This window comes from Larus michahellis, chromosome 2 (genome assembly GCF_964199755.1).
Source record: "Larus michahellis chromosome 2, bLarMic1.1, whole genome shotgun sequence".
Taxonomy (NCBI): domain Eukaryota; kingdom Metazoa; phylum Chordata; class Aves; order Charadriiformes; family Laridae; genus Larus; species Larus michahellis.
Window position 1 is genome coordinate 92678834 of NC_133897.1, and position 25327 is coordinate 92704160.

The 25327-nt window shown below is 42.7% G+C and overlaps 1 protein-coding gene across 2 annotated transcripts in view; it reads right to left on the reverse strand.

Moving 5' to 3' along the window:
• ADCY2 (adenylate cyclase 2) overlaps positions 1-22540 on the reverse strand; it is a 226179-nt gene extending 203639 nt beyond the window's left edge. The window contains exons 1-2 of one of the 2 annotated variants that reach the window (XM_074576250.1): positions 22065-22540; positions 2314-2511 (exon numbers count right to left, since the gene is read on the reverse strand). In XM_074576250.1, coding sequence (XP_074432351.1) covers positions 2314-2511; positions 22065-22295 — 429 coding nt within the window. In that variant the 5' untranslated portion in view covers positions 22296-22540. The remainder of the gene's footprint in view (positions 1-2313; positions 2512-22064) is intronic. The other variant, XM_074576251.1, reaches the window with a different exon arrangement.
• Between the last annotated feature and the right edge of the window lie 2787 nt (positions 22541-25327).

Here is a 25327-nt window from a genome sequence, read left to right on the forward strand (position 1 = left end):
AAGGATAAAGGAACAACAAAAACACCCTAATAAGCCAAGCCAAATGTTTTTAAAATTCACAAAATGTAAAACTTCAACAAAGAAACTGTCAGTGATCACTGAAGAAGGATTTTTCAGATTTGCTTTCACGTATAATTATAGGAGAGAACACTGATCATTGACCTACGTATTCTTGACGCAGAGCAATCAAAACACCAGCATCACCGGAACACACAGCAGTATTTTACTGCTCACTGCTTTTTTACAAGCGTTCAAAAACATCACACCGTGATGAGTCTATTGTGGAAGGTGTCAAGTTCCCAGAAAGATTCCCGTATTTTTTTCAGTTCACTCTTAACAGACACTAGGCAAAAGTATACCTACAAAAGTGATCAACAAAACAACGCTGCTATTCAAAGGGGGAAAAAATAAATATGGTTTTGGGGAAGCGAAGGGTCCCACTGCAGGGAGTCAGACGACCTCTGACTCCCAGCAGTGGCCAGGGGCCACCTGGCCCCAGGCCCTCTCCCACCAGATGCCAAAGGCGCCTGCACGTCGGCGTTAAGCCACACGTCTGCAGCCGGGCCCAGGCCTTCTGGAAAAGCCCTGCCCGCTCCGGGCTGGAAAAGCCTGTGCAGCGCTGGGCAAGGCAGCTGCCTGGAGCTGGCTGCTGCTGGCAGAGCAATCAGTGCAGCTCACTCCCAAATATCCTCTTCTCCAAGCAACACTTGCACGCAAAGCGAGGAGCAGACTGAAACATCAGAGGACTTGTGTCCTGGCAACCTGCGGGAAGACAATGCCTTTCCCCGGAGCTCTGCAGCCCTTCCTGCCTCACACGGCCAGCCACGTCCCTCGGATGCTGTGGGAATGCCTACATTTTTCCTAAGAGGAAAGCAAGGCAGGACAAACTGACTTCACAGCCTAAATACAACCCCGGGACTGAGACATCAGCATCCCTCTTAGATCTCTTTTATGCCACATGCTTTTGAAAATCATTATCGTATATTTGAAATAAAATTAAACTCAGTAGAATTTGCAATGAACAAATAATACGGCTAATTAAATATTTGCATCTAAGCTTGAAAGCCTGAAATATTCTAGCATGACATCCCACAACTGGCAATGAAAATAAATAAATCAAAAAAGTAAGTTCATGCGAATTATCTAGACTTGATATCACAAAGATACAGTGGGTCCCATTGTGAAATCTGTATCTAGAGAAAAATACTATATATTCTGATTTGCTTTTTATTACATGTAAGTGTGCCCTGGTTTGCTAGTTTCAAATACTTAAAAAAAAAAGGACAGGAAGGCGGTTTCATAGCTAATCCCTGAACCTTCCTCCAAGAAAATGAGAATATAGAAGTCACCCACAAAGGTAAGGTCTCCAAAACAAATATCACCAACATACACCAGTAATTTAAATAATTTGAATGAAAGATTTTAAAGGAACTACTTGCATACTTAAAGTTCAGTATTTGCATAAGTCTTTGCAAGATCTGAATAACAAGTCAGAGAATTTGTTTCAAGTTTATCTTAAATACCTAGAAGGCATCCCAGATACAGCACTACCATTTAAAGGTTGTAACAAACTCATGGAATCAGCATGAAATTTTCAAAAGACATATATATATATTTTAAAGACTTCTTTCCATCCTTCGAAGGGTCTTACAATTATTGTATCAGGAGTATTCCCATGTAGAGAGGCTTGGGAAAAGGAAAAGGGTATGGCAGAACACATAAGAATCAATCAGTTGGATACTGCACATCATTTATTGATGTTTCAAAAGTGCTGCTATTAAAATGCAATTATATTTTTGCTTTGTCTTCATTCCAAAATTTAAAAAATGTGAAGTGTGCTCCACTGTCTCTCTACTCATTTATTTCCCTAGAAATTAAAGGAAACTCCCAGTCCTTTTTTCTCACACATTGCTAAAGAACATCTTGAAGACCACAGAAAGCCTACACTAAGAGCTCAAACATTTTAAGCTGAAGAAGATAGCAGTCTTAAACAAAACCAGCATTTTTGCCATGTTAATCGGTCACTAGAATCAAATATTCACTATACAAAGAAATCAGTGACTGGAATCAAATGTTCGTTATGCAAATGAGCTTAAAAATATAAAAGCTAAATCCTTCAAATATTTCCATATCCCAAGTATGCACATCTCTCTGGTACTTACAAAATAGACGCGGGGAGTCTCAGCATGCAAACACTTAATCACAAAAACATTTTATGAGATGTCCCACAAAAATTTATGTGAATACTTTTGCCTAGAATGGTTCTTGGAAATGTACCCAATGAAGTAAAATTAATAAAAATGACAGTCTTACCTGGTCCCAGGGGCAGATGATTCCTCCAAAACACATAAAGAGATATCCCATGGCAACAAGACATACCCAGACCACCAGAGAAAATATACGAAGCAGCTTCTTAAAAACAGGTTCTACGCAGACAAGGATAAATATAGCGAAAAAAATTGCTAGGGCCGTTGGAACAGTTATTAAAAATGCCACATGGTCTTCAATTTCCTGGAAACAGAGGAAAACGAAAAGGAAGTTAAAAACAAATGTACTTAAAGGTCAGACGGCAATAACATACTCTAAACTGATGGCACACGGAGATCTCAGAAAGACATGGCTGAATATCAAAAGGGACTTGAATCAAAATAGGATTTCTTTCACCGAAAGAAGCAGTTATTTGGAGTATTAACTTCACAAACAACTATTAACCAGACTACTGTATGGTACTTCTTATACTAAATTGGGGAGTAAAGCAGATTGAAAAAAATGTAAATGCACCAGGCCTGTAGGACTGAGCGAATTAAAAGGCAAACCCCATCTGCAGAAGCACCGTAACCTTTCTGCTCCAGAATTCAAAAGATTTCTCTGATTAGTGTGGTTTTCAGGTGAAATTCAAGCCTCCCCATTGAAGACTGCAGCTGTCAGAATGCCTTCCAAATCAACTATGTGTCCATAACTCCATAAAAGCCTTTTTGACAGAGATTTTTGCCAGGTACTATATATTTTGCTTCTGTTTAAAGTATTTCTCTGGAAGGATGGGCTCTAGATTACAAATAAACATTTTCTCCTAGCAACTGCTTACTTCAAAATGCGCAAACGCCACCCCGAGTAAGGACGAGAATCTAACTTGAAGTGAGATTCAGAATAAACAATATTTAAATTTATTTACAGAACTTACATAGAAGTTACTACACTAATATCTTTAAATCACCTAGTGATGGGTACATTAAAAAAGAATAAATATTTGATTTTATATTCCTGTATGTGTCGAAAAGTATCTTTGGTTGAAGTACAGCGGCACTGTATCAAAGTCTGGTCTTAGGATCCTTACTCATTCCGGCAGCTGTTATGAATTTTAACAGCCTTATTTGTAGCAAAAAGGATTGCAAAAGCAGGCCCCAAATGCGACTGTTGTAACAGGATAAAATCCTCCACTAACCACACACTTCATGCAGAAAAGCCTCCCATCCATTTATTCACGCTGGTGAAATCTTGGCAACAATCTGAAAGTACCTATTTGATGATTTGTAAGCTGTCTAAGCACAAATAAATAACATTTCTTTTTCCCTAGTCTTGTAGTTTGTCGTTGCGCCCTTAGTGCCCTGACAAATCTTGTTTATCGGTGAGGTTTCAATTTAAATACTTTACTTAAAAGAGTTTTGATGTGACTTTTTTTTTTCCCTTTCTTATGCGTATAAGACTTGTGACAGTCTTATAGTTAGAGGAAAACTAAAAATTTACAAATAATTTTGTAAAATTTAGAAAAATGTAGAAGTAAATTTGTAAATTTGGAAGAATTTGCAAATGTTGCCAGCAATTTTTTTTTTTTTTTTTTTTGCGGAGGGTGTGGGTGGGGGGTGTTCCAGGTGTAATAAGTTTTATAACCCGGCATCTATAAAGAAACACTTGATGTAAGGGTCTTGCCCCCTTCCTCTCTTCAGACTTGTTTTGTTTTACTTAAGGTCCTGACTGCACGTGGTCCTGCGCATCGCGACACCCACCTGCGGCATCAGGCACCTCTGCACGCTCCCCGCTGCTGCCAGCCCAGCACCACCATGCTGGTGCCTACCCCCTGCCACACACACACAAACCGGCTGCCGAACCTCATCCAAAACCCTCCGCATTTCGGCAGGAGAGACGCAGATCACCTCTCTGCATCAGCTGAGGTTCTCCTCCCTGCTGACGCTGGCAGGTTCAACACAAGGGGGAAACACCATGATGAAAGTCCACATCTTACGGTGCAGCCTGCAGATTATCTTTCACGTCCCCTACCCTGCCCGACAAAAGGCGGAGCTCGTCTTTCAACTCTTCTTATTCTTTCTTGCCTTTTAAATTTACGGAGTCACACGCTTAAGCAATTATTACTGCAGCACTGATGATCAGGGTATAAGCAAAAGAAGAGTCGAGACACTGTAAGTGACGGTGCTAACTTTGAAACGCAAACACTAAACTTCCAGATATTAAATACACTCATTAAGGCTTTCCAGCACTCAGGTAATCATACTGAAAACAAATCTCTGGGCTTAAAGTTAGGCATAGAGGTAAGTGTCTGCATGGGTACAGAGATGTATGAAGTAAGATACAAGGCAATCTTGCATAGTACGAGACAAAATATAAAACCTAACTAGTAGTAGCAAGAGCTACTGATTTATGTCTCTGAATTTTGTGATTTTTGATCATTCCCATCTCTGAAATTTGTTTCAGTGAATTGATTTTCATGGTGAATCGATTTTCAGTGGATTGATTTTCACAACCAATGTGAGCCCAGGCAATGCCAAAAGCATTTAACTTCCACCTTTGACTTCTGCACTTCCAGGTGGGATTGCAAATCTCTTGTTACAAGGTCAGAGGAATTAGTCCCTTCACTGATGACAGAACATTATGTTCCTTGCATCATCTGTCATGCAGCCAAAGGTTGCCGCATCGAAGGAACCCGCAAGCTCCTCAAGGAAGCCGAGACTCAGAAAAACCACAGATTTAAATGGTGGCAATTTGGTATCTCAGCGATAACGATCATGCTACAAATATACTAGCGAGAATATCCACATGCACTTCAACAGCACACTTCTCCGTTTCAGTAAAAAAAATAAAAGTAAATTCTTGTGCATTCTGAGACAATCTTGCTTCATAACAAATCAAGAGTATTTAGGTGTCAGTTTAGAGTTTAGTTTAGAGCGTATCTATGGTCACGTAACTATGTATTCTATCATTAGATCAATCCATCAAAATGTTTGTTCCAGATTAACAGCTGATCAGTCAATTTCCTTTTTTTTTTTAAGCATACACCTATCTCAACACTCAGCCTAGCCATTTTGATCACTAAATCTAAAATTTTCTTTCTGCTTTCTCCCCTTCTCTGGTTGGCTATTGCACAATTTTGCATTTTGTTTTGGTATAAACATATGCAGGGGAAAAAAACAGACCATGATGTATCAGCTCCTCATCACCAGTAAGTGAACGCAGCCCCACTGGCTGCAGCGGGACGTCACCAGTCTGAGGTGACTACAAAACAACCTGCCTTCCGATGGTGCAACCTGCCTTCCGATAGCACTCTACACTGTGAATTCTGGAGTAAAAAACGAAATTTAAAGACAGAACAGTATACACATTAGGCAATCAAAAAATATACGAGAAAAAAATTGTTATTACAATTCAAATCCTTTCTAGAAAGTCTTAATGTGTACTGGGGGGATTTTTTACAGTCCTGCCTGTAAAACACACATTACTGTCAGGTCACCAAAAGCAGGCCATGTGAGGCAGGGATTTATTTTGGAAACTACTTTTAACGATATTTTCCTATTACTTCAGAGGAACTAAATCTTATGAATTTGTAACTTTGAGAGTAGGACATTTAAAACTTGTAGCTTCCTGATCAATATTTGCAATCATCAGCGTGTTTCAGAGGTTAAAAGATGATGTTGGATGCAAGGACAAATCCTGAAAGCTAACTGTTCTGTTTCCCAAGGAGGTGGGGAAAAAAAACACCCCAAAACACTTTCCTACTTTTTTTTTTGCTAGCCTCGGAAATTAGAATACACCAGAGGTAATGGAATTAAAATATCAGCATGACACTTTCTAACATAATGGCTAAGCCTGCAATACACGGATCTTGCCTGACAGCTCTGTCTTCCTGGGTGTTTCCTAGCTTGCTGTCTTTTAATTACTGAAGAAATTAAAAAGTCTACTGGTAGAATTTTTTCCAATCCCCATAAATTCTTCAGAAGTGTGCGAAAATCTGATCACCACGAAAATCTGAAGAATCACTTTCACTCATCTTTCCAAAGCCCACAACCTTCTCTCATTCTACATCCCGTTCTTTCCAGATAATGCCATGGCCTCAGTTTAATTTCAAGCAGCAAAGCTGCTGTAGAGCACTTCACTGTTCTCCGTAAAATCATACAGCTTGACAAAGTATTCTATAAAAATGAACAGACACGCATTTAAAATACCAGTTTTAGCATAAAATCTTTTGCCGTGGTCCCTCATTCTTTTGGTACTTTTTCCTTTATTCTTTTCATCTACTGGAATTTGACAGAAGTCTATATAGAGAGGATGCCTGCTGGGATCTGAAATACCACACACTTAGAATGAACTCGAACAATTTACTACATTAAATTTCTGCTAAAATCACTTTATTTCTGAGATGAGAGAGACACTTTCTAAATGTAAATATAAAAATAAGCGATCAATGTTCTTCAGACTTCAAAACTATGTATGATTTCATACATCTGTTTTCAAAAAAGTTGAGTGTTAAAAAAAAAAAAAGGGCTTAAGGATTACTAGCTCACTGACTCCTCCACGAAAACAGGACAACACCTTCCTTTAACCAGACTAACTGACTGAAATAATCTGTTTAGTCACCTCTGTAGCAAAAGTTGCTCATTTTTTCCTGTAAACCCTTTCCAGTACTTGAGAGAATTAGCAACACAGCAATTTTCAGAAGACATGTCATCACCATTCCCTTTGTAGAAGTGGACAGTGTTTCAGTTCTCTAACACCTCAAGAAATAGTTCTCTACAAAGCCAAAAACCTGCAAAAGTCTTTTGGCTGCTTGTGACTCTCATCCCATGGTTTTATATTTTGGTGAATTTGCTGACGGCTGACTGCACTGTATGCCATCTGCTAGACAGCTGGAAAAATCTCCATTTTATTAGGAGGTGCCGTGCCCTGCTCCTGGCCAAGGAGCTGTACAGTCCTTCATCTAGGACTTCATCGCTTAGGACAACAACTGAAAAGTTTTGGCTGGCCATCTCAGATTTCATTTCCATCAATTCCATCATTATTAGTCCATCTTCACCTCAAAAATGGTGCAGTGTCTTATGGCCAGCTGCAGCCCACATGGTATTTTCTGATCCACAATTTAGAAAAACTCTCCTGCCTTTCATGCCCGTCATTTAGCTTTCATAACACAAAGCTCTGCTTGTTTTTCTTGCTTAGCTGCCTGGTTAGAAGCTTTCCCATGTGCCTTTTTTTTTTTTTTTTAAGCTGTTATTGAGCTTTGTGCAACATGTTCAAGGACACTAGCAGAAAGTTAACTGCACTGTACCTTTTAATCAAACCGTCCTAAAGTTTCTGTCAACAAAGCTTTTAATTTTCACTAAGGCCCTATGTAATGTCATGCCTGAGATTTTTTCCCTCTGATTCAGCATTCCCTCTTTGGCTTGGTGGACCAATGATAACAGCATCAAGTTCAAACCCAGTTGTTTCATGATGTCTGCTGTCTTGAGAAAGTCAGTTCTCTCTATTAATGAGCCTGATGTGCAGTCTACGCTTGCCGTGAGCACACAGTGATATCTGACCCCTCGCTAATCTGCAATCACTCCACCAATTTGCACATCACATGGATCGGGTAATTCTGACCAGCGTTACAACTGCCAAGCTGCTGCGCGATGTCATATATAAGCAGCAAGAAGCAGTTCTGCATTCATGGCCAGACTCTACATCATTTTGTATTTGTTAGTACAGTGTGCCACTATTAAAGTAGTAAGACTTTGTTCAAATGACTTCAGATGACATTCTGGTCGCCTGGAGCCTCTCCTCATACTTGAAAGTCATGAACAATGTGTGCTGTAAAATCCCTCCCACATGAGAAGAGTGGCATTTTGCAACAGCACAATAATTCTATTGAAACCAAGAGGAACTATTCTGTGACTTTACAGGGTCTGTCCTACTTAGCACATAGGACTAATAGTGATAATACAGTGATCAGCCTTGTAGGTATTGTGAGCACCCTTCTGACCACCTACGTGCTGGACTACAGTGACAAGTACTTTTTGCCAGACCATTCTTTCTAGTGAGTCCAACTACATATAGATGTTGTCCATCTTCCCACTTACTCAGAAGAAAACAATTGCATCCAGATTTTTCCAAGTTTGCCTGATAGCTATGAGTCAACCTCGCCTGCTTCAGTGTTGTAGCAATGATTATCAGGAACACGAAGTCTGACGTACCAGAGATCACAGGCTTCTCTGCTTAATGCAAAAACGTCAGACCTCACAGGGGGTTTGGAAAGGCTCCTTGGAGGTCCTGAGGAAGAGTCAAAGGCCATGGCTCCTGTGCAACTAACAGTAATGTAAGGAAGGTTAAAAGAAAAGCTCTGGAGGCAAAATACTGGTTGCTAGTGAAGAAGCAGAGAACTATGGGAACATTGCCAGAAAGGCTGCCAAAACGATACACATTGACAAGCAAAAGTTCAAGGAGCAGCTAAGAAAATGTGTTAAAAAGGGAATTCAAAGAAATAGGGAAATTTTGGGAATAGGGAGGGGGAGCCTCTAGAAGGTAGCTGAGCTTAATCTAAACCAGAAAAGAATGAGTTTGCTGGCACTTCAAAGGCCATAGGAAAAGAGTCAAACTGAAGAGGTTTAGAAACATAGTATGTGGTTTAAGAGAAGCAGTAATGTCACAGAATCATGGAATCACAGAATGGTAGGGTTGGAAGGGACCTCTGGAGATCATCTAGTCCAACCCCCCTGCCAGAGCAGGGTCACCTAGAGCAGGTTACACAGGAACGCGTCCAGGCGGGTTTTGAATGTCTCCAGAGATGGAGACTCCACCACCTCTCTGGGCAGCCTGTGCCAGTGCTCTGCCACCCTCAAAGAAAAGAAGTTCCTTCTCGTGAAGACCTGTAATTCTCAACTATAGGAAAGGATAGAAGTTGATTAAACTCAAGCAAGAACAAAATGGCAAAGAAAAGCCAGAACAGACAGTCTCTCTTTCTAAAAATTTTGCAGAGAAGTAAAAAACACCCTTGTGAAAGTGTATGCTCTTCTATATAAACTAAAAGCTTAAGAAGCTAGATGAAGAACTAAAATGCCTGTTGTTGAAACAATATTAGTTATACAATAGTCTTACTGAAAGCTTGGTGGGAAAAAAGAGCAGAGTACTGAAAAAGCAGAAAAGAATGAAAGCCAAACACTTCAGCAGAGATTGAAGAAAGGCTTGTATGAAACAAAAAACTAGACTGAACAAAGGTTTATCAAAATAAATTACCTAGAGGACTGCTTACCCAACCAGGATGGAAACTATTTGAGATTCTATGAAACACAGATAAGAAAGGCTGACAAAGAAGAAAACTCAACAGGTCAAGGGATAATTCAGTGACTCCCAGCTAGACTAGCTAAGGATAGCAACAGTAGACTGAACCTGAGACCACTGTCTATGCCTCATGCACAAATGAAAAAACAAAACAAACAAACAAGTAAACAAAGAAACTAAAAAACACCCATACAAAGAAAGAGAAAACACTCAATCTGATCTCAAGAAGTGGAAAGAACCCAGTTCATAAAGTATCACTATTGAGGAGTTGCTTTATAACAATGATAAACCTTGTTAAGCGAACAAATGAAAAACAAAACCCAAGCACTAAAATTGAAAGGGGGAGCTAGAAGCTTACAGCCTAAAATCTTTGTAGGTGGCCTGAAGACACTATAAAACTCAGAGGGACAGGCCAAAAGCTAATCAGTTCCCAAAAGTGACTTGAGAAAGACCAAAACACAACTAGAATGCCTGAAGAGCCAAGCAGGGAAGCTTCTAAAAACTATCTTAAAAAACAACAAAAAAAAAAAAAACTGAAAGGGGATAATATAAAGGATCATAAAATTTATCAGGATTAATATAAAGACTCAATAATGCAGGCCAAGAAAAGGGCTTGAGAAATCATTTGTAAGAGTATAAAAATAAGTAGTAAATTCTTTTTGAAACATCAACAGGAGCTGGCAGCCTGCTAAAGGACTTCTAACCAAACAGATGATGCAGGTACTAAAAACAACAGTTAGAGAAGAGCCGAGTGTAGCAGAAAGGAGTTGGGGTTTTTTTGTATCTTTTTTGTATTTTTGTTCAGCGTGGGGTAATTCTCATTCCAGAATATTCTATGCAGGGGGAACACATCAGAAGATCTGTCTCAAATTGAAGTATCAGTATAAGGCATTACAGACAAAAGCAGGAATGTGAAATGTAAAAAGAATCACCACAAGCAGATAGGGTTTCCCAGAAAGGGCCAATTGCGCTCAAAGGAAAAAGAGCTAAAAGTGTGGTAACACGTAACCTCCAACCAAAAGTGCCCCAGTATCCAAAGACAGGAATGTGATGTGACGCCAGTCTCTTCCAGGACCCCTCTCAAAGACTAAGGGAAATACCAGTAGGTCTGGTGTCTATCCTGCTATTTTTTTTTATTTAAAGTTCCCAGAGTGCCCACAAGAGTCCTCAAGAATCCTAGGGTGTATGTTGTTGTGCATATCCATAAAAATTTGGGAAAAGGGATGAACAGCAATCTGACAAAGATGAGGGCCAGCTACGAGGGATTACAAAAGGATCTCATAATAGTCACTACTGAGCAAGAAAATGGCAGATGAATTTCAGTGGAGATGTATGTGAAGTGATGCGGCTCAGACAACACAATCCTAATTCTGTACACATGAGAAGGGGTTCTTGGTTGACTATTAACACTTAGAAATTGAGATATTTGGTGTTTATCATAGGTAGACCCATGAAAACTCACTAGCAGTCAAAAAACCAACACAAAATGCAGAACATAGGAAAAGAATAAACAAGAGAGAACATAATGATGCCACCTCAATGCATGATGAAGACTGTAAACAACTCTGGCTCTACCACCACCACCACTTCCAAATGAATGCAAAAGAACTAGAAAAGATAGGTTTCCAAGGATGCTCAAAGCTGCAACACAGTAGCTTGATACTGATGGAGTAACATTTGGTTTTAAGGTTTCTCTTCTCTGCATGAAGTGAGCACAACTGTCCTTTGATACATCTCTTTTGATTTTAAAAGGTATTGTCCACCTCAGAGCAAGAGAGAACAACCTCCACTTGAGCTGCCTGGCTGGGGAACTCCATGAGCCTGTGACCATTCCTACTGTATTGTATGCCATGGGATAGAGGACAGACACCTATCCCTGCCAAAAACATAATTAGCAGAGTCTGTGTGCTTGTATATTTTATATGCAAAAATATGCCCTGTGCAAACCCCATGCACCCAACCTGAAAAGTAAGCAGCTTTTCCTATTTCTTTATACATCCTTATTTGGCACATTGGCAGTTTTCTCTCTCTTGATTTATTTTCCATCAGTTTGTATCCTCTCATCTTGTTAACCACATGTCATATACAATCAACATGTCGGTGCATACAACCATTTATTTAACAAGCTTCGGTTCAAAGGGCCCGCAGGGGGTCAGGGAACATGAACTGTCATGCTTTACCATCATCCAGCACCATCTCAATCTTCTCTCAGGCTGGCAATTATCAAAAGTAGCTCTACTTCAAGACATTTAACAGACTATGAAAAAAAAGGTGGTCCAACCCAGTTCCTAGTGGCTACAACACTCAGCTGGTGCACTTACAAAATTGTCCTACCCGATGACACTAGCTGGCAACCACAGGAGATAAACCATGTTCCAAAGAGCAACAACAGTTAATTACGTTCTGCTCCCTGAAATGTCCCCTTCGGAAGAGGGCTGAGACAATACAGGGCAAAGTGAGCAAAAGTTTGTGCTTTGATGAAACTAATTATTTCAGGCTCCAGAAGTAATTATCACCTACTCATATAATTTCAATTATTTTTAATGTAAATGTAAATCAACATATCCTTCTTGCATGCTTTATTCTACTTGTATTGGTTCTGAATTCCCCTTCACAAATGTGGCTTAATAATTTAGTTTAGCTTGTTTTGCAGATGTTCTCAAAATCCTTCCTCCTCTTATTTTCAAAATAATCTTGAAGAAACTCTCCAATAAATACAAAGATAAATTGAGTAAAACACTTATGAGAAATGCATGCTTTGCAGTTAAATATATTCAAAATATGTCACTGTGGAAAGAACTACAAGAGTTAAACGTTATGGATAATACAGTCCTTCACAGGACTGAAAAACATGTTTTTCAGATTAACTGCACTGTACACGTATTAAAAGTGAAATTATGGCTTTCCTTGTACCCATATAGACCCGTAGAAGTCAGAAATATTAAGGTACTCATTTGATTCTTTGAGCTATTTAATATTGACAGTTACATGTTTTGTCTGTCACTTTTAAACCAAAGCTAAAAGGTGGCTTTCCCTCACTACTTTACTCTTGACATAATAACAGGAGAATCTGGCTGTAATCAAGAAAAAACGTCAAGATGGAACTTGCTTAAAAGTAAGGATCACAAACTTTGAACCAGGGAGCACATGAGTTTCAGCATATGAGGAAACAGTGCTCATTTTAAAGGTCTGTTTAATGAAGAAAAAGGTAAGCTTAGGTTTCTTTCTCTACCGGGTCTTTTAAAAATACATTTTGCAAGAATATTCCACAGATTTAACATATCGGCATAATAAGGTAACATGAAAAATAGTTTTAATATCGAAAAGTCACTACTGTCATTGTGTAATTACTTTTCAAGTTTTTCCTAAGGTTTTGCAGTTACTTACTAAACACAGTTATTATTATTGCAGAAAATGTTCTTAAAATTTACTCCCCTAAGGACACTTTCCACACTCTTATAGGTCTCTTAGTTCAACTGACTTCAAGCCAAAGAGATTTCTTATTTCATTTTTGACTCCAGGATCAGGCCCACGTTCTGCAATGGGTATTACTTCTATAATGATAAAATTTCAAATAAAGGTAACCAACATGTTAGCTTACATTTGAAATATAACTGTGCCAAATAACACCTCCATAAAGGAGCAAAACTTCACACACACTCATAGGAAATAGAGTGAAAGAGATTCTGCAAATCCAGGCATTTCTATTTAGTGTTAGCTGAGGATTTATTTAACCAGTACTTTTATCCCATTTCATTAAGGCAAAGGTAAGAATATATTAAAAATCAAAGAAACCAAAAACAATCTGGTGAATTGTTTTAGATGTCACATCACTTGATGAAGCGTCTAAAATCCCACCACCTACCAGTCGGGTTTGGAAATCGCCTGGACTCACTGGGGCAGAAAACGATCCCAGTGAGAGACTGTGGCCACTTTCTGGCGCAAGCTAGTGGGGTGCCAGTGGGGATTACAGGACCAGCTACTGCTCTGAACAACCTACCACCTCCTAGGTCTTGACCAGAGTAGACTGTGCTTAGACCACCACAGTGGGCTGCATCAAAGAAAGGGAATCCATCCACCTGCCAGGGTATATAAAGCGAGAGGAGTGACATATGAGGAAAGGCTGAGGGAGCTGGGCTTGTTTAGCCTGGAGAAGAGGAGGCTGAGGGGAGACCTTATCGCTCTCTACAACTACCTGAAAGGAGGTTGTAGAGAGGCGGGGATCAGTCTCTTCTCCCAAGTAACAAGCGATAGGACAAGAAGAAAGAGCCTCAAGTTGCACCAGGGGAGGTTTAGATTGGATATTAGGAAAAAAAAAAATCACTGAAAGGGTTGTCAAGCATTGGAACAGGCTGCCCAGGGAAGGGGTTGAATCACCGTCCCTGGAGGTATTTAAAAAACATGTAGATGTGGTGCTTAGGGACATAGTTTAGTGATGGCCTTGGCAGTGTTAGGTTTACGGTTGGATTCGATGATCTTATGGGTCTTTTCCAACATAAATGATTCGGTGATTCGATGAGAGCAGGAGCACTAGCAAACAGGTGCTGAGCCAAGTTCAAAGAGTATCTGTTTCCCTAACACACGTCTCAGCAGAAATAAAGTGTCTGAGTCTTCAGCCTGATTTCAGTCTTGCTGGAAAAGGAGCTGGGGGAATCTAGTCTTCCTAGGATTTTCCTGCAGGGCTGACCAAAGTACCAGCAAACTGGAGGCATGGATGGAGAAATTCTACCTGGAATGGAAGGATAGCAATCCCACTTGTACAGCCAGTGGGCAGGTCCACTGTGCATGCCATAGCATTTAGGATATTTAAGAGGTCCCACAGCACACAGTTCAGCTGCCTGAGAAGGCAGGTGGAAAAAGCAAATTCTGACTACTTTTGCAAACTCCAGTGAGTGACTCTGAAAAGCCATCAGTCCACATGGGATCTCCTGGGACTTTCCAATGATCAAATATCAGACTGGTTGTACCTGAAGCTGTAAAAGAAAGACATCTGGGCCAGAGCACATCTTATCCCAGCTGCCCTCTGTAGCACACTCTGAGCATGCAACCAGAAACCATTGCTCCTGCACTCTGGAGCACATCTTCCAGGTTAGAAAAACTTCAAAACTAGAACCATGGATGGTGGAAGAAGTGGATGCTCAGCCAACAGACCTGAGGGCAAGGCTGAGAGGCCAGTGGTGATGGGTGCTGCTCCTTCTGCGTCTCCTAGACACAAGCCTGGAACAGGCTCTCACCAGGAACAGCAAGGGACTTTTATAACACGTGGGCACCCCTAAGAACAAGAGTTCTGTTTATAGACAAGAGATAAAGAAAATGTTTCTATGCAGGCTGGAGAAGGAGACAACTGGGAGGATACGTGTAGAGACAGCCTTACACTCCTCTGCACAGATGGTGCAACAGTCCCTTGAATTTTCGGCATCATCTGAATAAGGTTCAGTGTCCGGAGGTTGCTTATTCAAGACATAAAAATAAAAGATCTGGAGAAGAAAATGTGTGGAGCTGGTTTTTTTCAATAGGATCAGGAGTGATGCTCAAAGGAAAAAAAAAAAAGAGAAGGCAGGGAAAAGGGGCAAAACCACGCTAATTCACTTATTTTCAGGTCCAGATGCTCCAAAACAGAAGTTTAATCTGTTGGCATCTTCTCATCATCACATATCAATAAGTCTGAAGCTCACTCAGTTCTTTCTAAAATATGCAGAAGCCACTGTGGCAGCACTTAAGCTTGTTTGGGATCACAGCTTGGCTATGACTGGGGATGCAGGTGCAGGATGAAGCACTACAGGTGTTCAGCTGCACTTTGTCCCCATGACGCTGGCACACCAGCCGCTCAAGAGATTTGCAGATCACTTCTATCTGCATTAAATGTCCATGCCACCATCAGCTTGGAGTGGTGCATGGTGCAGTCTGGAAGATTCCAGTGATTGCTACCATTACAACAAGGAGAAGTTTTCTTATTCACAGCATAAACGTAGGGACTGTGATCTCTGGTTAACATCCTTAATCTGGGAGACCTCTTGAAGGCTCAACCAAAGAAACCTATTCATCGTTTTTGTAGGTGTTTTAAGATCCCCACTAATGGGTCAGATACCTTTGTCCACAACAAGGAACTTGAAAACAAATTTTAAAAATTTAAGCAAGATACGCAGAGAGGTATTCACCGGTCCATGGCAGATCCACTATGAAGCTGCCAATACATGATTTGTGAATCCACATACCTGGCTTGATGCTGATAAAGACAGCAGACAATCATAGCCCAATCCATCATCTGTCTTATGCCCATTGCACCTCAGGAAACAGCAGCTCTGGTCAGTGTGTTATTTGTCATTTTTGTCAGCTGCAGTATTGATTAGGAGTTGTGGATCCACTGTTTTGAGTCACAATTTGTGACATTAAATAAGCTTTCCATTGCCAGGGTATCCACAAAACTTTAGGATTGCAGTTTAAGGTTAAGCATTTTTCCAACATAGCCATACCTATGGTTTTATCGAGTTCTTATTCAGCATTCAGGTTATTCGATGTGAAGGATGAAACAGAGGTATGCAAAGTGAGATTGCCACCGGCACCTCATTATCTTGATGGCTCTCTGTTCACAGGCTTGTTAGGGACTGGCAAATGAGACAGGCTCTTAGCAGCATTAAAAGTAACCACAGATGTACTGGGAGTGTCATTAGCAAATGAAACAAGAAAAGGCCCAGAGTGATGTCGTACCGAGGAATGAAACCAGACACAAAGCTGGACAATTCCTGCTTCAGACAGGAAGATGCAGCAACCTTTACAGGCCTGACTAAAGAGGTAATACTGGCTAAAGAAGTCATGTTCAGACAACCAAAGATCCCACTGGGAGGAACGTCTGGCAGGGGCGGCAACATCCTAAGACCGTATCAAATAGCCAGCAACTATAGCCAGCAACTATAGCTGGAAGAATATATTGTAATATTATGGAGCCTAGAGACAAGAAAAAAAATTAGAAACATAGGATTTCCTCATGGAGCATTTTGATAAGGGACTTGAAAGCAGAACTTTATGCTCAATTATAGCTGGAATTAAGGAAAGGAAAGGCATTATAAATACACTAATGTTTGTTTTGAATTCTTGTTCATCTTGGTAGTAGCAATAAGCTGGCAGAATGAGTTTGAGAAGAGGTAGGATACCTCCTGGGCGCAACAACCACAGCATCAAGCATGTAACCAACCCTGTCTCTGCTTGTCCTTCAATTAGTAAGGATTTTCCTGGTTCATTACCTTTGCTTTGACTTAGCTTTCTTTTTTGGGGAATGGATGTGCTGGAGTTTGAAAACTGTATAGCAGATTCTTTGGCTTACTTTCTGTATGCAAAGATTGCAAGGAATGCTTTGAGACCTTGGGTATTCTTGGACTTTGGGAGGACAGTTGGTGCTCTTGAACCAAAAAAGCTTTAAATTGCACAGGGCTGATCTCAAAAGTTTTCCTAGAATTGAGAGTACAAGTGAACTTACAGTACAGCTGTATTATTCTGTGCAATTAGGTTATAACAGAGCATCTCATGAATAGGGATATAACATCACCACAACATCAGTGTGGTGACCTTTTGGTGTGGATGGATGAATTTTTCAGATCCAGAGTACTGATGAGAACATTACCAGAAGCATGCCGCAGACAGCCTTCTGCAGACACCTTGAGACACTGTGATGAGAATGATGCAACGTGTCTTCCAAAGCTACTTTCTCCACGTAGACTTGAAGACTTTCCCCCTTCCATTTCAGGATGAGATTCTGATCATGGAAATCTGGAAGGGTTTGGCTGATGCCCAGTTTTTACCAGAAGAAGCAAGGATTTCTTTTAGACAAAGTAAGACCAATTAGAGGGAGGGAGGATTTGCTGTCATTCTGATCAAGGGCGCTTCCCAGTTGAAGCCCCAGGAGGCTTACAGGACTCTTCTTATGCTCTTCTCTTTATGCAGAGACAATTCCCTGCCAGCCAGGTTGGCAGCTAAAAAGTTTTAATGTGCTCCTTCAGAATGAGGCAGCTACCTTGGCTTCCATTGCAGGATCAGCTGAAGGTAAATTGAGACAGTCTGATGCCAGAAAACGAGTTCCAGCAGAATATACATCTGCCATGTTGCAGGTACACCTCCCTCATTAATTGCACTCTTCCTCTAAGAATGATTGCCTACTCCCACTTTTGCTACAGAAGGTATTCGGGCAGGTCAGCGATGTAGATGTGCAGCCAACCTTCAGTTTCTTGGGTTCAGGAATCATAACTGAGCCTACCAGCATGATCATGGAAGCTTTCAGTAACTTCAAAGAAGTGGCTGGGGGGGATCATCACAGGCAATCATTAGACAGCTAAAGCAAAACCATCTCATGGTGCTTTAGAAGAGGGAAGGCATCAGAATGCCACATTGTAGAAGCACTTTTCACCCAACACATGCTCCACTTGGCCAATGATACCATTGAGAAGCATGCAGCTGCACATCAACAAACTTCAACACATAGACAACCACATCTTAAGAGCTTTACAAGGTCACATGTAGCAGCAAGGATTCTGGAGACAGATAAAGACCACGGACCAGTGTTAAAGGTAAACGCTGCATAGCGGGCTTCCCGTCTTTGAGCAAGGGGCACAGTCCAGCCTAAAAGAAAACACACGTATATCTGGCAGTAGGTTGGTGGACCTTGAGTTTTGGGCAAAGGGACAGAAATAATATCTTGACAGACTTGGGTCTTCTCCCACTTACACCGCAAGGTCCTTATCTGTGCTAGACGATTATGATATCTCTGAACTGCAGGTTTTTATTGAAGCCTGTATCTATATCTATGGACAGGGCACTCTTTATGTCTGGAAAATACATGAAGTTATGGCCTTCCACTAAATTGTACAATTTGGGCATCATCCCTGTTTTCAGTCAGAGTTTTGCTTAACTGCATAAGAAACAAAACACCACAACTGCAGATACTTCAGGTACACTCACGTTTTACATTATGAATTTTAAAATGGCTTTTTTTTTTTTTTTTGGGCCTACAAATTGCAGTTATAATAGATATGCTCTGGCCAGAGACAAAACTGTTCCAGATACCACTAAAAATGGTCATAAGTTTTTAGTACTAAAAAGAGAGGGGGGCAAATAATGAATTTGTCCTTCATATTATATTGAAAGAAGAAGACAATAACCAGACAGAAAATTAAGCTGACCTCCGGTGTTTCTAAGCACTGGAAGGCTTTCTCAGGTTTGGGAAAATAATTTACTCTCTATCGATTAACGCAGCAGCTAAACATGGATGACTGATCTCATTTTGCCAGTTTTCAGTTCATGCCAGGGACAGAGGAACACAGAGGGTACTTTGACACAGGGAATTCAAAGGTTGGTACTATCACTACGTTACTTAGAAGTCCAAGCTGTGAATGGTCAACTTTCAGGCAGACTCCGGGAGTCTTCTATCTAGTGTCTGAGGAGATGAGTGCTTAATTCCAAAGGTCAAAATCACAATATTTTTCTGAAACAAGCAAAAGCAAAACCTCCCAAGAAACCTCTCTCAGTAACAAAAGCAGTACATTGTCTGAAAGTAATCAGATTTCCAGGCACACTTTGTAAGTAATCTTGTTTACTGTAATTTTGCAACAGCTTTTATAAATCTTTCATCTGAAATCAGGAAGGCTACAGCTCGTATTCTGACAGGTTGAAATAGCTGAGTAAGTGGAATACATCCCTGTGTGGTTGGCTATGTTTGGGAACACTTAAGAATACATTGCCAAAAAAAAAAAAAATCAGCAACTCAGACACCACAGTGATGTATTTTAACAACCAAATAAAAAATTAAAGTAGAAGGAAAGCCTCTCACTTCCATTGGTTTCGGGGCTTTTTTAAGGAAGCCTAGAACATAAAAATGGTTCGTGCTTCACGAATATCCATTTTTTCTGAACAGTGTCCGATTCCACATTCTATGTTCTAAGATGTTCTTTGAAGTACAAGTGAGAAATACGAATCCAGTGTTACGGTGAGTCATTTGGGAGTTTTTTTTCCACACCGGGCTTCAGTAACTTTCAGTAAAATCTTAACTGCTTTGTATGAAATCTAAAGGAAACAACTGTTAAGAAAGATTAACTTCAAATGCAGAGACCTGCACACAACTATCCCACTTCACTTCCATTGCTCCTCCTTTACAAAATTAAATCTTCTGTCAAAACAATTGCATGCGTACTGGGTGCGCAAAATAAAGACGAGGATATTAATATTGTCTCCTGTGGCTCAGACACTCATAACTGCTTGCCCCTTTCGTACCATCAGGCACAAAAAAAAATTACTAAGGATTCCGCAGCTATATAAAATGAGTATTCTTTATTCAGGTGCAGGAGAAACAGATCTAAACCTTCAGGAATATTTTAAGTACAAACTCAACCAGAGCTAGACTATAATAAAATGCTTTTAGGTGAAACTCTGGGCAGGGCTCCAAAGGATTTTGCCCAACATCCTGTGGCTGGAATTCTGTATAGGCAAGCTTTCTCTCCGCATGAAGTTACTTTCATCCGCTGACTGGAAACTTTAAGGATGAACCCCACCTCTCTCTCCACTCACCCGTCCAGTTGTTAGCCACAGGAAGATAAAGGCTCAGGAAAAAGGTTTTAAAAGCATTTTTTTTCCTCTTCCGGTATGTCTGGAATTCCAAAGGCAGACTGAACTATAAAATTCACTCTTTCTGAAGTAGTAACGTCTGGTGAGATTTGGCCAGCTCATAGTTTTGTTTCTGTAACTTTCAGCAGTCCTTCGATCTGGGCCCAGTGTTATGCTACTGCTGTTACCATGAATGATTTACCTCAAGAAATGGAATTACGAAAATAAGCATGTGCAACTTGTAAACAAGCTGTACATCATACTGTGACTGAAAGGTATGAAATTTAATGCTGAACACTGTCAAGCCCAAGTTCTGCCGTGTACGTCTCCGCACCTAACTGTGCCTCAGCCTCGATATCTGATGCACTTCCATTTCCATCATTGGTCCCTTCAGCCCCAATGGACAAGCACCCAAGTTAACACACCAGTAACGAGATAAGATGCTGAATTCATATTTTGTACACAGAGCTCCAAAATAGAAACATTCAGGCAGTAAACAACTGAATTATGAGGCATCACCGTTCCTGGCCTCACATTAGCTCTTTTACAACTGTTCTGTATTTAGTAGGAATGGCACTTTAAACAAAAAGCTCAAAAAACAATTAATACAAATACTAAAATGAAATGAAACAGCACTTAACTCCAAGTTCAGCCAATCCTGCAAGCCGTTCCTGCAGTTTTTGAGACAAAAGTTTGGTCATAACAAGCAAGAAAGCAGGATTCTCTGTCTGCTGAAGCAAACGCTGTTATATGCAGTGCCTCTAGAAGAGAATCCATTATATTATACTAACCTACTCATCCTTGCTCTTAGAGATCAGTAGCTCTATTCAATCAACATTAAGCTTTCCAGGAGACCATTAGAAGATTTAAAAAAAAAAAAAAAAAAGAAGGATAAAAAGTCCGAGACCCCCCTCAAATCCCCATTCTTTACTTCAGAAGTATACAGTAAATGCAAACAGCCTGCCTCTAATTATTAACAGCAGGAAAACTCTGTAAGGAGCAAGAATTTTACTGCCCTCTGCAGCTTTTCCTTTGCGTTCAACGCAAGGGCAAAACGCCACAGATTTCTGGGTGAGATAAACTGATAGCGACTGTCATCTGCCGCTGTGACATATTTTTCTTCCCGAAGGCTGGAAGCCCCGCCATGGACAGGCAGAAAAGGTATCCGACCGACCAAACTTCACCTCCCTTAACAACGAAGGCTGCGCTGCCCCAAAAGCTTTCTTCAGAAAATGGGTCAAACGCTAGAAAACGCTATAAGGGGAGGGGGAGCAAAGTGGGAACGGCCCCTGCTTACTTGCCATAAAAATGTTACTTCGGACACTGGTACGGACTGCATTATTTTTTTTTTTTGTGCGGCGGTTTAAGCGCTGCCACGCAAAGGCCAAGACGGCCAAGCTGCCAGTTGGAAGGCAGCGGCGACAATGAATTAAGCGAATTAAACTGGATGCGCTTGTTGACTCGGTTTTCGCCCCATCGCGCCGCCGCTTGCTCCATCGCCGCCTCAAAACACCGGGCAGCAAAGTTTGGGCGAAGTGGGGGGGTGGGTGTCCCCGGGCCCCGCCGCCGCAAACACCCCGCCGCCTCCCTCCCGCCACCAACTTTCCTCCGCAGGAGAAGCAGCAGCAGCAGCAGCACCGGTTCTCGCCCGCGCCGTCCCGTCCCGTCCCGCCCGGCTCGGCTCGGCTCGGCTCGGCTCGGCTCCGCTCGGCGGAGAGCGCCCGGTGCGGAGATGCCGGCGGGCGGGCGGGCGACAGCCGGGATGCCCGGCGGCGGGAACGGGGATGCCGGGCAGCCGGGATAGCCGGCGGCGGGAGCAGGGATACCGGGTAGCGGGAGCGGGGATGCCCGGACGGGCGGGCAGCTGGGATGCCCGGCGGCGGGAGCGGGGATGCCGGACGGGCGGCAAACGGGTCTCAGACCGGCAGGTCGTCTCTTACCAGCCCGGAGGCGAAGAAGACGGCGAGGAAGGCCAGGCAGGCGCCCATGACGATGAGGAGCAGGAAGACGACGAGCGGGTGCTGCTGGCTCATGCAGTAGTAGGACTCGTAGAGCCAGTCCCGGGAGCGGGACTGCTCGCCGCTCGCCCCGCAGCCGCCGCCGCCCGCCTGCTCTGCCCGCTCCAGCAGGTAGCGGCGTCTCCTCCTCATCATCATCGCCTCTTGCCACATCGGGCAGAGCCCGCGCAACTCCCTCAGCGCCGCCGCCGCCGCCGCCGCCGCCGCTGCTGCAGGAGGCGGCAGCCGGGGAGTGGAGCGGGGCGCGCTCCCGCGCGGGAGGCGGAGAGGAGGAGCCGCCGCGGCGGCGGCGGCGGCGGCGGCGGCGGTGGCATGGTGCGGCGGGCGGCCGCGGCCGCCTCGTAGCCCGCCTGGGGCTTGGTGAGCCTCCGGGAAGCGCCACCCCGCAGGCACATGCCTTGCCCGGCTCCTGCGGAGGTGGGGGCGGGAGGCTCGCTCCTCCTTGGCGGGGAGGGAAGCGGGCGGACGCCCGGAGCAAGCGCCCAAGGGCGGCGGCGGCGGGAGCGGGGGGCGCCTGGGAGGGCGACCGTGAAAGCGGCTCTTGCCCCGCACCCCTCCGTCCCGGCGCCGGGAGATGCCCGAGGGGCGGCAGGGACACCTGCCGCCGCCACCGCGCCCCGCCGCCACCCTGCGCCTGCTTCCGGCCGGGAGAGCTCGGCGTCCCCGGAGGGCTCCGGTGGTTCCGCAGGTGTCGCATCCGACGGCGGCAGGTGGCCGCGGGGCGCCCCGTGTGCGGCTCCCGGGCGGACGCCGCGCCTTCCCGCGGGTGCGGGGCAGCATCTCCCGAGGGCAAGAGGGAGATGCCTCTGAAAATCTCTTCGAAATGACTCCGGCGGGCGGAGGGCTTGGCAGGGCTGTTTCGCTGCGTACCTTTCCCGGAGGCTGAATCACCTTTTTAGAAATCACACCTCGGTTTCTGTCAAAAACAGACATTCAAGTTAGGGAGCAGCATAACATACATTGTCCGCAGCGTTCCTTGCTCTGAAGGACTTAGTTATTCCTAACAAAGTAGGCACTTGAAACAAACTGGACATGTAACTCACTGAAGTTACCTATCCATCACGCACAGCATGTGCCGGTTTTGTAACCACATGCACAAAGTTCTTCTTCCCCAGCCCTCTGCCTCACTGAAAGTCCCTCCCCGCAGGACAAATCCCTCTCGGCCCTGCTCACCGGCCTCTGCTGTTGCTTTGCCCCATCCTTTATCTCCCAGGGGATGCAGGGCTGCCTAAGCTCTCCGTGGAGAGGAAGAGACCAAAGTGACATGGATGCTACTGGGCCTAAAGGTCCCAAGGGTGGCTTCTGGGGACTGAAGTAATGCCAGGAGCAAGAGGGAGTTAGGAGTACTACAACACTACAAGAGGTGCAAAACTGGCATTACCATCAGGGGTCATAAGTGAGAGATTTCACGCTAACCATTAGCCTGGTGGAAGAGGAGGTAACTAGAATGATATGGACCAAAATTTAACACCTAATGCTGTCTTCTTTCTCTACCACTGCTCACATCCATAAGAAGAGGAGGTGCATCAACCATCAGCGTAACAAAGCAGAGAAACCAATAGAACATATAGCTCAGAAGCCCTGTCCCCACACTTGCACTTCTTAGATTCTTCAGGTTTGAAGCATGGATGAGCTCTGAGCTTCCCTGCCCCCTGTTCCTCTCAGCTGGCTGGAAGGAAGAAAAGCTCCTTGGCTTTCACTCTTCCTTCCCCTGAAGTGCTTGCTGGGGCAGAAGGAACAGATGAAGAAGAAGTGAAAAGTTACAACTGCGCCCACTGTTCTGGGAGAGAGAGGGCGAAAAACTCTCAGAAGCAGCAGTGGTGAGATTGAAGGATGAACACAAATCTATGTGGGGAGAACATTCTGGCAGAATTAATTGCTGGGAAGGAGTTAGTAGAGGTGGGTGTGAGAATTTTTGCAACATGAAAAGGCTTTACTTGCAGTCACTGCAAAAATTATGGAGTTGGCCACCCTCACTGTCACACACACATATAAAAGTGGGATAAGCAAAAAAAATCAAGAGACAAACCAGAACTGCAATATAAAACTTCTTTTATAAGCAGATCACAATATTTGGTATTTTAAGGCATCTGAGTTTTGATCTCTCAAGGGTGGTCTCTCACATATGTACTTATTTACAGTACAGGAATAACTACATGATTCTGTATGGACTCACAAAAGTGTAAAAGATCAGAACACGCGAAATGAAGCATGTTCTCTGTTCCACGTACACAGCCATCCCCCAAAAGTACTTGAAGCTTACACAATATGTTAACACAGATGATGGTGGTGGTTGTCTTTCTTCCCCCAGCTGATTCTGCTTTAATGGCTTTCTGCTGCTTTTTGCCTCTCTGGACTTGAACAGAAAAGGCAATTCCAAAGAGTTTACTATGATGATCATGTCATTTGTTTGTTATTTCGGTAAGATCTTATGCCTGTAACAACTAATTCCTCATTATATTATTCTCATGCAATTTCTCAGGAAATAAAATTATAATTCCACAGCAAAAACTTAATTAACCCAAAGGTTGCCCAGTGGTATCTCATGCCTTTCCAGAATGATGTGTTCAGCAGAACCGTCCCTTCTGAAAGACTAGACATAAGGTGCTTCAACAGCTGAGCAAGAGGGAGTACCAAGTTAGGTTTTCATTTGACTTTGTGTTTTCTTGCCCACCTAATGGACCCATCCCCTCTACTTTCCCTCTCCAAACTAGAAACCTGCATCTTTCAATTCATTCTTCAAACTCCAGCTAGGAACATCCCACACCTTAATGTTTAGAACCCCCATCAGTCCTTAGAGAAGATCTATAGTTTGACGCAAAGGTCCAGTGAAAAAAACCACAAAACATACTGTCAAGTAATTAATGATTACACCATTCTATATATGGACAAGGTAATTAAACGTGTGCAGTACCTAAATCGAATTTGATCTTCTAATTTAAATGCTCTACTTTTTAACTAACGTATTAACACTTTTTTTTTTTCCCCAGGATGCATTTAATTAAATTAACATTATTGCAGTCAAGTGACAATTATGTCACTACTAAAGTTGAAACGCCATATGTTTCTAGAGACCAGTTTCCCTAGGTAGTCTAAAATATACATCCTTACTTGGCTCAACCTGGAAGTTTGCTGTGCCTTAGGGAAAAGGAAAGTACAGTGAATCCTATAATCTGGGGCTGAAA